General features: G+C 46.0%; 1 protein-coding gene across 1 annotated transcript; it reads left to right on the forward strand.

Moving 5' to 3' along the window:
* The first annotated feature begins 977 nt into the window (after positions 1-977).
* LOC148686706 (keratin, type II cytoskeletal 71-like) lies at positions 978-11,459 on the forward strand. The gene is made up of 9 exons (XM_088664376.1): positions 978-1,506; positions 2,027-2,238; positions 2,397-2,457; positions 3,968-4,063; positions 5,822-5,986; positions 6,784-6,909; positions 8,039-8,259; positions 9,637-9,665; positions 10,696-11,459. The coding sequence occupies exons 1-9, from the start codon at positions 1,033-1,035 to the stop codon at positions 11,457-11,459; spliced, it is 2,148 nt and encodes a 715-aa protein (XP_088520502.1). The 5' UTR covers positions 978-1,032.
* Positions 11,460-13,403: the final 1,944 nt, after the last annotated feature.

Genomic DNA, 13,403 nt, shown 5'->3' on the forward strand with positions numbered 1-13,403 from the left:
GCCTGCCTTGCAATTCCCAGAGTAGTTTAACAATCAATCCTCTAGCCAGGAAACTCTGGGAATTGCAGCTGTTATGGGGAGAATAGGCCACTCCTAACAACTCTCAGCACCCTCAACAGATTATACTTCCCAGGATTCTTTGGAGAAAGCCATGGCTGCTTATATGGTATAAGACTGCTTTAAATGTACAGTGCAGATATGGCCTAAGTCAAACAAAGAAAGCTGGTTATACCTGTGTTCCTTCTACTTAAATAAATAAGAGGCACAAAGCTGTGCATAATGGAACTTTCACAGAAGATCAGATTGCTGCTTTAGTCGCATTGTGACACTCATTTTTGTCCCACAGAAATCAATAGAGCTTTGGAAATAAAACTGGGCCATAAGAATCCATCTTTTCCCTAGTCCACAGTTCTATGTGCATTTCGAATGAGTACTTGACACATCTGTGCATTTATTATGTCTCCATTTATTCACATTTTAATTAATTTATTTTTTGTATAAACAAACTTTGAGGATAGCTATTTTTTGCATGCGGTAATGGATGGCAAAGAAGCAACAAGCATGAATTCTACCTGTTGCTCCGAGAAAAAGGGCCAGTCACAATAAAATTAAGATCCTAAAAGCACAGCCTTGACTTGCAACTCTGCAGAACGTTATCAGCTGTGGTCAACGAAAGAGGAAGACTCCCTTACATAATTTTCTGCCTAAAGTGTAATTATTGCATTTGAGGGAAATGATTCTCAAGTGTAATATCCTACAAGCCAAGCTTGCAAACAAAGCAATTTCTTTAAAAATTCTCATTATTTCTTAAGTTTGCATTCACTATTATGTTTTGTACGTCGAAGGACATTCCTGGGCCTGAGGCAAGCCAAACCCATGCATGCTCCAAAATTAAAATGTTAGACCAATCAAGGCCAGCTCCTCAGCTGTATATAAGAGTTGGCTTTGAGGTATTGTGGCAGAGGATTGCTCTCTCCACTTGGCTTCTGCTGCACCTGCTTTCTTGGAACTAGCCTATCCCAGCTTGTTGCAATGACTCATCACATGTCTGCTGCAAGGACCTTCATGGGAGGAAGGGGATTCAGTTCGGCGTCTGCTGTGTGTGGACTAGGCGGGCACAGGACATATGTCGCCTCTGTACGCCATCCAGTCAGAGATGGATATGGGGTCCGTGGCTTCAGCAGCCAAAGTCTTTCTAACCTGGGCGGAAGCAGAAGAATTTCTTATGGTGGCTATGGCGCTGGATGTTTTGGTGGCTATGGGGGCATGGGGTTTGGTGGCAGGGTGGGTCATTACGGCCCCAGAATTTATGACTCTGTTGGAAGTTGCGGGCCTTTCGCGGGATATTCTAACTTCAGGGGGGATGGCATCCATGGAGTCAGGATCAATGAGAAGCTCCTGAAGCCTTTACATCTGGGAGTTGATCCACAGGAACATGTCGTACGAAATCATGAGAGGGAAGAGATGAAGAACCTCAACAACCAGTTTGCTGGTTTCATTGATAAGGTGAGAAGACAAATGTTTTCGACCTAACTCAAAATAAGAAGCCTAATCAGGCCCATGGCATGGGTACCTTTAGTTCGGATCACTTTAAAAATGGCTCTGCATCATCATGCAAGCAATCAATGGGATCAAACTGCATGCACATGGTTGCGCATGGGATTATGCACATTTGTAGAGGCTGAAATGAATGATAAAAGAGAGTTATCTCAAGCAGTTAGACAAATTCATGAAAGATAAAGTTTTCACTAGCAACTGACAGAGTCACTATGTTATATATAGTGCCTCCAGAATCAAGAAGAAAAAAGAAAGGGGCAATGCTATAATGCTCATATTCCGCTTCTGTACTTCCCAGAGCTGGTCAAATAGCTCTTTGGACAAATCCAACAGGGTTCCTTTATTCTTTAAATGCAATACACACAAAAAGCAATTTAAATGCCTGTTCTGAAAGCAGGTTTTCTCTTTGGTTTGTTTTCTGATTGACTGTATTTTGGTATCATTTGGCTGGTTCTTTGTTTTGAAACAGGTACGAACCCTAGAGCAGCAGAACAAGGTTCTTGAAACAAAGTGGAACCTCCTGCAAGAGCATGTCACACCAGCAAAGAAAAACCTTGAACCACTCTATGAAAGTTTCCTCTGCAACATGAAGAAGGAGCTAGACGGTTTACTGAATGAAAGGCAACATCTAGCAAATGAAAAGGATGCCATCCAACAACTAGTAGAAGAACTGAAGTGCAAGTAATTTGCATTTTAAACATCTATTCTTATTCTTATTCTTATTAATTATTATTATTAAATACAGGAGGGACATCTTTGAACACCTGAACAGGGCTCTTGTGCACCTTACAGAAAAGTGCTTTTGAGTTGCAAAGAGCTCTTCCTTCATGTTTCAACAGATATGAAGAGGAATTCAAAAGGCGTACAACAGCAGAAAATGAATTTGTACTACTCAAGAAGGTAAGGTGTTCAGATTGGTGTTCAGATTCAGTGGTTTTCACATGGAGCATAAAGTCTCACTGGAAATTAAGTCCTTCATTTATTTGCGTCCGTGTCCTGGGGGCAACGCTCAACCCCTGCCAGCAATTCAACCATTGACTTGCACTTTGCCATCTCCCACACGGCAGTCATACCTCTGAGCAGGAAATCTCTCATGTCATCCCAGGAGTGTCAGCTTGGTCCTTCAACCATGGATGACAAGGGTTGTGGGTGTCATGCAGCGCGCATGGCCCTGACACTGAAATTTGTGGGTGCCCGACCCCTTCATGGGGAATTTCGTGGGTGCTTGGGCACACAAAGCCCCAGGGAGTTGGCACCTATGTGTCACCCTCAGAATGCCACCTACCAGATGAGTCTCAGTACCATAACCCAGCCCGAGTTATTTCCTGAGGAAGTCAGGGCCAAAAGCCAGGAAATGGGAAATTGCTCCAGAGGCCTAAGCTGCCTTTCTCCAGCCTCTTCACACATCTCTTTGGGTTGGATCCAGACAAGAGCAAACATAACTCTTCATACAATAGTGCTTCTGACTCTTCTACCACCCAAACCTCCTGCACCCCCCCAAATCTGTTTCCTAAGGTTAGGACGCTCTCTAGAACTGCAAGGGATTTGGTATGGGTTGTGGGTTGCAGTAGGATGAAAAAAATCAGAGCAATTTGTAGGAAAACCCTTGCAAAAGCCTTTTTTTTTGCTCATGTAAGAACCTTTGGAGCAAAGTCTTTGGTCAGATGGAGCCATCAGGCCTAGCCTCTCTATGTTGCTAAGCAATGGCCCCTGAGTCTAGATTAGGGTCTCTCCAAGACTATACTTCTGCAAATTTTAAAAACTCTTTAAAATACTGTTTACTTTCTGCCTATCTGTTCAGATACTGACAAAGGCTCTGTTTGTTTGCCATGGAAGATGGTCAAATAATCAATGCTATGTGTCAGGTACTATCAATTGCTTTTACTGTTAGTGCTTACCAGTTACAGGCAGTGACCATTTTATGTAGATCCGATTGACACGCAGCTGGACACATGACCTGGAATTGGCCTGAAAAGCGGGCAGGGGTGGAATGGGGACGGATGGACAGGGTGAGCCTATGTGTGCTTCACCGACATGTGTGGGGGTCAGGAATGGAACCCCTGTGCAAAATGGTCATCACCTGTACTGCATTCTGTTTATTCTGGATTGCCAAGCATCAAATACCTGTTGAATATTCATGAACCCTGGGAATATTCACCATGAACAAGGTGTGTGTTTATTCCCACTCTAATTCTTGGGGCTGTCATTTCTTGAAGGCTTATATGTATTTCAGTCATAAAAGAGAGCATCTTTGTTTATCTTCTTGCTTCATGGACTTGCAGTAGGGTATAAGCAGTTGCCTGTTCTGAATGTTTAGTTACTTGTTCTGAACATTTCCAACCTGCAGCTGGCCTTGCCATTATTATCCCAGCAATTGTTCATGTTTAATTAGCAGTTCCATCTTCTTTAGGATGTAGACTCTCTCGCTCTAAGCAAGACAGAACTGGAGGGGAAAGTGGATTTGCTGAGCCGGGAATTTGAATTCCGCAGATGTGTTTATTTGGAGGTAAGTATGAAAGCAGAGACATCACCCTGCCGACAAAGGTCCGTATAGTTAAAGCTATAGTTTTCCCAGTAGTGATGTATGGAAGTGGGAGCTGGACCATAAAGAAGGCTGATCGCCGAAGAATTGATGCTTTTGAATTATGGTGCTGGAGGAGACTCTTGAGAGTCCCGTGGACTGCAAGAAGATCAAACCTATCCATTCTGAAGGAAATCAGCCCCGAGTGCTCACTGGAAGGACAGATCCTGAAGCTGAGGCTCCAATACTTTGGCCACCTCATGAGAAGAGAAGACTCCCTGGAAAAGACCCTGATGTTGGGAAAGATTGAGGGCACAAAGAGAAGGCGACAACAGAGGACGAGATGGTTGGACAGTGTTCTCGAAGCTACCAGCATGAGTCTGACCAAGCTGTGGGAGGCAGTGGAAGATAGGAGTGCCTGGCGTGCTCTGGTCCATGGGGTCACGAACAGTCGGACACGACTAAGTGACTAAACAACAAGTATGATTCAGTCTTAGATATAGAGACTCATGGACTGAATGTGTAAACATAGTAGCCCTTTATGCTATGAAGACAGGCCTGAGGTTTGTTTGAAGTAATGACCTCGGTCTTCTAGCAGAATGAGAGTGCATTCTCCTTGGTGAATTACTACTCACAGTGGAAAGGTAGTGTCCCACTGAAATGGTGAATAGTTGTCTCAGAAGTGATTGAGATATGTTCAGACAAAAGAGAAACTACCAGCTGCGGGAATAGAAGCTTTTGGATTAATTATTTGCAGTCTGGATTCAGACTTCTTCCTAGGCTGGAAAAATGGCAAAGACGGTTTGTTTGCTGGAAGCCGAATTATGGGACAAAGTGATGCAGTGACTTTTGGAAACTGTGAGATAACTGCTTCTTCCGAGGCTTGACAGAACCATCAACAGTTGTATGAATGAAAGATATAACACCATGTATGGATGAGAAAACATCACACGCAGGAAAGAATAAGGATTACAATTAGAGTTCCACACTTGAAATTTTATAAATTACCTAATGTACCAACGTGGAAGGGACGCAGGTGGCACTGTGGGTTAAACCACAGAGCCTAGGGCTTGCCGATCAGAAGGTCAGCGGTTCGAATCCCCGCGATGGGGTGAGCTCCCATTGCTTGGTCCTAGCTTCTGCCAACCTAGCAGTTCAAAAGCATGTCAAAGTACAAGTAGATAAATAGGTACCGCTACAGCGGGAAGGTAAATGGCGTTTCCATGTGCTGCTCTGGTCATGCTGGCCACATGACCTGGAAGCTGTACGCCGGCTCCCTTGGCCAATAATGTGAGATGAGTGCCGCAACCCCAGAGTCAGTCACGACTGGACCTAATGGTCAGGGGTCCCTTTACCATTACCTAATGTACCAACACAAATGAAATCACTAGATTGTAGCTGTTATATAAGGGATTATTATATCTGAATGTAATGGGAATTATTAAGATTTTGGAATGCAGAAAAAAGAACGAAACTGTTGTGTACACAACAGAAACCATCAAATCTACCACGCAGTTTGATTAAATTGTATAATTTGACGTTTGAATATACTCCTACCACTACCTTTGAGCCCGATGCAGAGTGCTTTTACAATTCATATCTGTTGAGCCTTGGGTTCATTAGGTTAGAGGTTCTAGATTAGTGGGTGCCATCTACTAATCTAATTCGCTTTTTAGAAACTAACGCTAGAAGTGTGAGATCCCTTGATTTCTCGTTCACATGCAGACTTTTTGTGAATTGCAGGAATTAGCACAACTGGATGGCCATGTCTGTGACACTAATATCCTTTTGCAAATGGACAACAGTCGAGGCTTGGATGTTGACAGCATCATCAAAAATGTTGAGGCCTGGTATCAGAGCATCGCCCAGAGGAGCAAAGAAGAAGTCAATGCTTTGTATGAAAACAGGGTAAGCCAGGACAGAGGTGCATTGCACTGAACTGGGAGAGCAGGCAACTTTTGAGACCACACATTTACTGTCACAACAATGGGAAAACTACTGGATGAAAGTCTAGGAATGCTTCCAAAATTTAGCTAATCTAAACTGATGATATTCCAAATTAGGCTGATCATGTTTCTGAAGTGGAACCAATGCATTGCAGAAGTTCATTGTTCTAGCTTTTATTTCTGAAATCTGTACAGGGTCCTATATATGGCTGGGTCAAAGAACCTTTTTGCTTTTTGCCTTAACCAATGTGAAAGAGCACATCAGCAAGACACTATACTCAGTACTATTTTTCTAGAAAAAGATGTGATGGGGGGGGAGGGGAAGCAAGCTGGTAACCAGTGTAGATGTGATTGGTTTTTGCCAGTTTTTATTATTTCATTGTTTTATAAACATGGGCGGACACAGTTGGTCTCCAAAGTCTCTCACAGTCCTCAACAGTTTCACTACAATATTTTCTGGGAATATTTGTTAGTTATAATTTATATTTTCTCCAATTATTATTATTTGCCTTGTTTCTATACTGTTCTTATAATTTGAGATATCTATATGTTTTGTTGTAAGTGTGGAATTCAATTTATTTTTAAGAAAGGTAAATAGCTAATAAAAATCTACATATGTGCAGATCCCCTTCATCACAAACTTTCGGTAGACCCTACTGAAACTCAAGCATCCTTCACATGTTTCACCCAAAGAGGAGCTTTCAGATTTCACTTGGTGGCAATTATCTTATTAACACCCTTTTCTTTTCTGGGTACCAGTTCCAAGAGCTCCAGGAGCAAAGAGGGAAATACTCAGACAATCTGAAGATAAACCAGCACGAGATTGCCGATCTGACCAGGCTGGTCAATAAGTTGCAGTCTGAGAATGATGCTATTAAAAAGCAGGTAGGAGAGAAGTTGGTACATGCTATGTCTTTATTTGGGAGCAGATGGTCAACCATACCATATCTACAAGTGACATCAGACTAAACCAAAACACCATAGCTGCCAAGTTCCGGCCTGAGAAATAAGGGACTGGACTGGAAGTAGCAGACCGGAAGTAGCGCTGCCGCCATTTTGGAACTGGGAACTGCATGCTCAGAAGCTACTTTTGATGTTGCTCTGCCCAGTTCCAAAATGGCCGCCGCGCCAGAATAACCCGGGGGGAAACAAAAAAAAATCCGTTTTTTCGGCTGGGGAATACGGGAGACTTGGCAGCTATGCAAAACACCTTACTATTTCTTGAGAACTTCAGTGTTGAAGCACGTATTTCCCTTGAAGATCTTTCTGAGCACAGAAACTTTTTTGGGGGGGATGCTAGCTTCTTTGGTCAATTTGACCTGCTTCTCTTTCCTCTCTACTGAGCTGCCCTCAGTAACATTGTGGCAAAATCTGACTGGTGATCTTATTTGCCATTGTTTCAGTATCAGTATCAGTATCAGTATCAATATCAGAAGCAGAGCAAATGGTGGAGCAAAGCTTCTGCCCTGGATGAAGTGGGGTGGGTGTCAGATGATGATTGGGTAGTTGCACCATCAGGCATGCTACCACCAATCTCACCGGTTCTCACCAGTGCAACCATATGACCTTGACCTCACTGCCGCCCCAGCCCAGCCCAGCCCTGGCCAGGTAAACAGCTCTGATACTAGTGACAGGAGGTCAGTTCCATCCCAACACAGGTGCTGCTACTGATAGCTAACAATTTAAAATATGACAACAGGCCTCCAAGATGGCTCCCAAAATAAGTAATCTAAGTGGTTTGCAGAGAGGGGAGAGTTCAGCCCTTTCTTCTTCTTTTGTCTTGGCCACCCTTTGAACTGTCTGGATTTAAGTGGGTGGCTTCTTTCTTGGTTTTGATCCTTTCCCTCCAATCAGAACTTAACATTTTTGTTAATGACTCTGAATTGAATGGTAGAAAAATGAGAAACTGAGTGAAACAGAAATTAGCTGATTCACCCACCCCTAGTCACCACATAACCCTACAGAATTTCCTCTTAAATCAGTTCAGGTTGTTTTGTTTTGTTTTGCTTGACAGGTTGATGTTTTGCAATCAGCCATTTGTGATGTTGAGCACCGTGGAGATGGTGCTCTTAAAGATGCTCGAGATAAGCATATTGAGCTGCAGACAGCCCTGCAGAAGGCCAAGGACAACCTAGCTGGCTTGCTGAGGGACTACCATGAACTTCTGAACACCAAGTTGGCTCTGGATATTGAGATTGCTACATATAAGACACTCCTGGAAGGGGAGGAGTGCAGGTAGCTGTGAATTATACAAAAATTTATGGGCAAACATGCTAAACATAGTTAGTTAAATGCACTGAGATTTATTTTAGCCTCCTTTATTTATTTTACTCCGATTTCATTAAAGAGCAACTTTGCTATAAGCAAAATTCATCGGTAGCCCTCAGGATGTGTGGCTGAGTCATTGCTGCAGTCTTGGATGGCGAGGAAGAGAGGTGAGGGGGTTGGCGAAGTTGATGTAGTGCAAACATGCTAGTGGAGCCAATCCAGTGCTCCTGCTGGCGCATTTGCACTGTACTGACCTCACAGCTTTCACCCTGTCTTCATCCTAGTATGCAGCTGTGACTCAGCTAGAGGACGGTCAGGTGAATAGGGAAGTGTCCACACAGATCTCTGTTAGCAACTCATTCAAAACTGTGAATGACAGAATGGGAGAGACTCTGCTCCTGGCCAACAGCTGGATCCAGGCTGATCCTGAAGCATAGGAGCCAACTCCTAGTCGATGGGCACTGCCATTCAAATGGTGTCCATGTACCCTGTCATGTGATCAATTATGTGGGGAGGGGACTGGCAGTGTAAGGCCTCATTAGGGAAAGCGTGCCTCAGTTTAAGAACAGTTTTGGTTTAAGAATGGACTTCCGGAATGGATTAAGTTCGTAAACCGAGGTACCACTGTATTAGCTGCTGGTTGGGTAAGTCAACTCACAACATGATGATGTCATATAATGCATTTTCCATCATCAAATATTATGCAGGGACAAAACAGGAGACATGCTGTGCTGTAGGCTTTGCCTAAGCAAAAAGGGCTTCCACTTGTGCAATGGGGTTTCCTTCCCCCTCCTCCCTCCATGCCCCCTCGCATGCCCCCAAATGGGCTTGGTGTTGTTGGGAGAAGCCCTATCCCCAGAACAGTGCATGGGAGAAGTAAAGGTGTGATTGTTCTGCCTGGCAAGCAACAATGCTTGTGTTAATGGGACATTCGCCATAGTGCAACACTGAATTCCATCCATGGTGTTTCCAGTTTTGGAGATGGCCATGCCGTTCCTAGCTCAAACATTTCTGTAAAACACAGGCATCAAAATAGGAAACCGTGATGGGGCAATCTGGTAGATTAATATGACAATCAACTGTGCTAGTGTGGCCTTAGATAAGCAGTAAGTGATTTTAATTAAGATTGAACTTGTCTGATTGTATAGAAACTAGAACTTTCCAAATAAGATCTTGACTTATTTAGTTTCTTGAATTCAAATGAAGGGATGTTGTAGGGGCAAATCCCATCCTGTACTTGCCATGCTTTTGCGAAAGGCATGTGCAGCAGAAGTGCCTGGGTGGATCAAATCCATAATCAAGGTAAACTAACAGCAATTATGCATTTTCTTTTATCCACAACAGGATAGTCACAGGAAATCTTGTTGCTATAGGTGAGTAAAACTAATGAGGTTGTGCTGGGCTAGGGCAACCTACTACATGCTCTTGTTGTTTCCTTTTTCACATCTGCTGCCTTTATAACTTTTCTGCATCCTTAACAATTGGAGACTGAAGTGCTTGTGTGTGTGTGTGTGTGACTTCACTCCTTCTCCAGGTTCTTGCTTTGTGCTCTTGCTTAGATCTGCTGAACACAAGCCATTTTTATGCTTCACTGGCTAGTTTTCACAGATGATTATTTGGCATTCCGTAAATAATTTCTAGCAATCAACCAGACCATGCCCTTTATTGTCCTGAGGAATCTCGATATGGTGCACTCTTTTGGCAGAAGTGATTCGTTGGGTTGGGTGGAGCTGTAACAGTAGCTTTCCAGAAGGTGGGTCATTATTGCTTCCTGGGAGGGAGAGGGGATGGGCTGAGGGGAAAGTGAGGTCAGTGTAGTGCAACTGAATTTGTTCTGCCAGTGTGTTTGCACTGCACCAACCTGCCTACAACCTTCCTTCTGCCAGTAAGCAGCAGCAGCCCATCTGCTGGAAAGATAGCCCACCTGGTTAACCACTTTTGCTCTTTGGTCAATTCCTAGTCTGCAACATGAGGGCACAGCATGAGAGCACACTGATGGATCATAGAGTTAGAACTGATTCTCACATAACTTTGTCCAATATTGGCCACTTAGATAGCTAATGAATGATTGTGCCAACACTGAAAGTGTCATGTCTCTGTGTTAAACTCCTACCTGAGTTGGAGGTGATCTGAACTGTGTTTAGAAAAACTATTGATTTTCAAGTCATTGCACTCATCTGTTTCAAATTGACCTACTCCAAATGAAATCCACTTCATTCAGTCATTGCTATTCATTCACTCTCTCACACACACACACAGAGAGAGAATGCCAGGGAGATTTCCAATGCAGTTTTCACCTCATGGCATCTCAGCAACAACAATGTTGCAAAGATAAGGTGATAATCAGGTCTCTTTCTGGCTGCGTCAGTTGCAATCTCACTTCTGAATGTTTCCTCCTTGCAGATGTTTTCAAGCCACCCTATACAGAGGGCTCTGCTGGATTCACTTCTTCAGGTGCACATGGTCCTACAGGTGTTGGATACAGTGGAGGACATCATGGAGGCTATAATGCAGGAGGTCATGGGAGATACAAAAGGAGCAATGGCTCCAGAAGTGTTGGAAACCACCCAAGGACTGTAGACAGCCATGTAGATGCAGGACATGCCTCTGCAGATGCAGAAATCTACTCCGGAACACGATACAGCTCCCAGAATGTGTCTCAATCTGCTTGTAAACAAAGTTCTCCTGTAGGCACTGACAGTCCCACAACAGGAGGAAGAGCTGGCATAGGGGTAGACTGTGGCCCTGGTGCAGGTTTTAGCTCAGGAAGTGCACAAGGATCAGCGAGCAAGGGGTATGCCACTGGGAGTATAGGAGGAAGTTGCTCAGATGGAGGCTACCTGTCTGGGGGTTATGGACCACCTGGTGTCATCCCATTTGGAGCTGGATTTGGACCTAGGATTGCAGGTGGCCTGGGGGTTGTGGGTTGCCAGCCTGGGGTAGGTGGCCCATCTATAGGAGGTTTTGGCTTTGGGGGGAACCCCTGTGTAGGAGTAGGCGCCCCTGTTGGTGTGTGTATTCCCAGAGCCATAGGTGCTCCTGTAGGTGTGTGTTATCCTGGACCAGTAGGTGCCCCTGTTGGAGTGTGTTATCCTGGAGCAGTAGGAGCTCATGTAGGAGTGTGCTACCCTGGAGCAGTAGGTCCTTTCATAAATACTGCAATTTAACATGATTCATATAAACTCCTCATTTTTTGAATCAGTGCTTGCAGATTGAAAACTACCGTGTTTCCCCTTTTTTAAGACACCGTCTTATAACTTTTTTTCCTCAAAAAAACACACGGTGGCTTATTTTCAGGGGGTGTCTTTTTTTTTAAGTGCTGGTACAACTGGGTCCCACTGGCTCAGGACACTCGGTGCTCTCTTCCGCGCACATTATAAACACCACACTCTAGCCTACTGTGCTATCCAGGTTTTACTGTCAACCAGGCTGGCAGCAGCTCTCCAGAATTTCAAACTTGGGGGTACCTGGGGGTTAAACCTGGGATCCTTCTGCTCCCCGGGCTCTCTCACGCCGGCCGAGGAATAAGGAGGGAGGCCGTGACCCGTCCCGCTCTGAGATGCTTGTGAGGGAAGCGCGAGGGGGACGAGGCTTGGGCCCATGCCCCTGGCGCGCGCGCGGCTGAATGACGAGCCGAAGCGGAACCTTTTCTCTGTGGGGGGGGGGGGAGACGCGCGCGCGCAAACACACACACACACACACACACACACACACACACACACAGAGACACGCACAGGGAGAGAAAGAAAGAGACGCGCGCACACACACACACACACAGAGACGCACGGGGGAGAGAGAGAAAGAGACGCGCGCGCACACACACAGAGAGAGACGGACGCACGGGGAGAGAAAGAAAGAGACGCGCACAAACACACACAGAGAGAGACGCACGGGGGGGAGAGAGAGAGAGACGCGCGCGCGCGCGCACACACACACACACACACACACACACACACACAGAGAGAGAGAGACGGACGCACAGGAAGAGAAAGAAAGAGACGCGCGCACACACAGAGAGAGACGCACGGGGGAGAGAGAGAAAGAGACGCGCGCACACACACACACAGAGAGAGACGGACGCACAGGGAGAGAAAGAAAGAGACGCGCGCGCACACACACACAGAGAGAGACGCACGGGGGAGAGAGAGAAAGAGACGCGCGCACACACACACACACACAGAGACGGATGCACGGGGAGAGAAAGAAAGAGACGCGCACAAACACACACACAGAGAGAGAGACGCACGGGGGAGAGAGAGACGCGCGCGCACACGCACACACAGAGAGAGACGGACGCACAGGGAGAGAAAGAAAGAGACGCGCGCACACACAGAGAGCGTGCGGCTGCAGCACACACAGAGAGCGTGCGGCTGCAGCGCTCACGAAGCAGCGCTGCACTTAGGGGAAGATGGCCAGGGAGGGGGGCTGCGGGGTCAAGGCAACGCGTGAAAGGGAGGGATGGCGAGGAAGAAGTGGGGAGTGAAGTGATCGGGGCTTTAACATGCCCGCACGCGCAAAAGGGAGGCTCGGAATGTGGAGATCGGTTCTGGCTGCTTCTCTTAAAGTGCCGCAAGTAACGAGCCTCTCTCTCTTTTCTCCTGCCGCTCGTGCCCTTGGTGCTTCGTGCGGTGCTGCTTCACGCTTTGTCAGCGCTGCAGCCGCCACCGCTTCTGGGCACCCACCCGACCCCGCAGGCTTCCTCCTCCTGCCGCGGCCGGCATTGCAGGAGCTGGGTCCTGCTGGCTGGTGCTCCGTGCGGCACTGCTGCACGCTTTATTGGCACTAAAGCAGCCACCGCCGCTTCCGGGCACTGACCCGACCCGGCAGGCTTCCTCCTCCTGTCGCGGCCGGCATGCTGGGTCCTGCTAGCTGGTGCGGAAGTATGGCTTATTTTCGGGGTATGTCTTATAGCTCTCAAATGGTTAAAAACCCTGCCATGGCTTACTTTCTGACTACGTATTAAAAAAGGGGAAACACGGTACATACCTGAAGCAGTGATTGGGGCCCCTGCCAGTCATAGCTGCCAAGTTTTCCCTTTTCTCACGAGGAAGCCTATTCAGCATAAGGGAAAATCCCTGTAAAAAAGGGATAACTTGGCAGCTATGCTGCCA

The sequence above is a fragment of the Zootoca vivipara genome, chromosome 2, assembly GCF_965207765.1.
Source record: "Zootoca vivipara chromosome 2, rZooViv2.hap1.1, whole genome shotgun sequence".
Taxonomy (NCBI): domain Eukaryota; kingdom Metazoa; phylum Chordata; class Lepidosauria; order Squamata; family Lacertidae; genus Zootoca; species Zootoca vivipara.

Bases quoted from the DNA above. Each gene is read 5' to 3' on its own strand.
- LOC148686706 (XM_088664376.1), top strand. From the start codon at position 1,033: ATGACTCATCACATGTCTGCTGCAAGGACCTTCATGGGAGGAAGGGGA. The intron at 2,239-2,396 runs GTAATTTGCATT...ATGTTTCAACAG, and splicing joins GTAGAAGAACTGAAGTGCAA to ATATGAAGAGGAATTCAAAA. The intron at 8,260-9,636 runs GTAGCTGTGAAT...TATCCACAACAG, and splicing joins CTGGAAGGGGAGGAGTGCAG to GATAGTCACAGGAAATCTTG.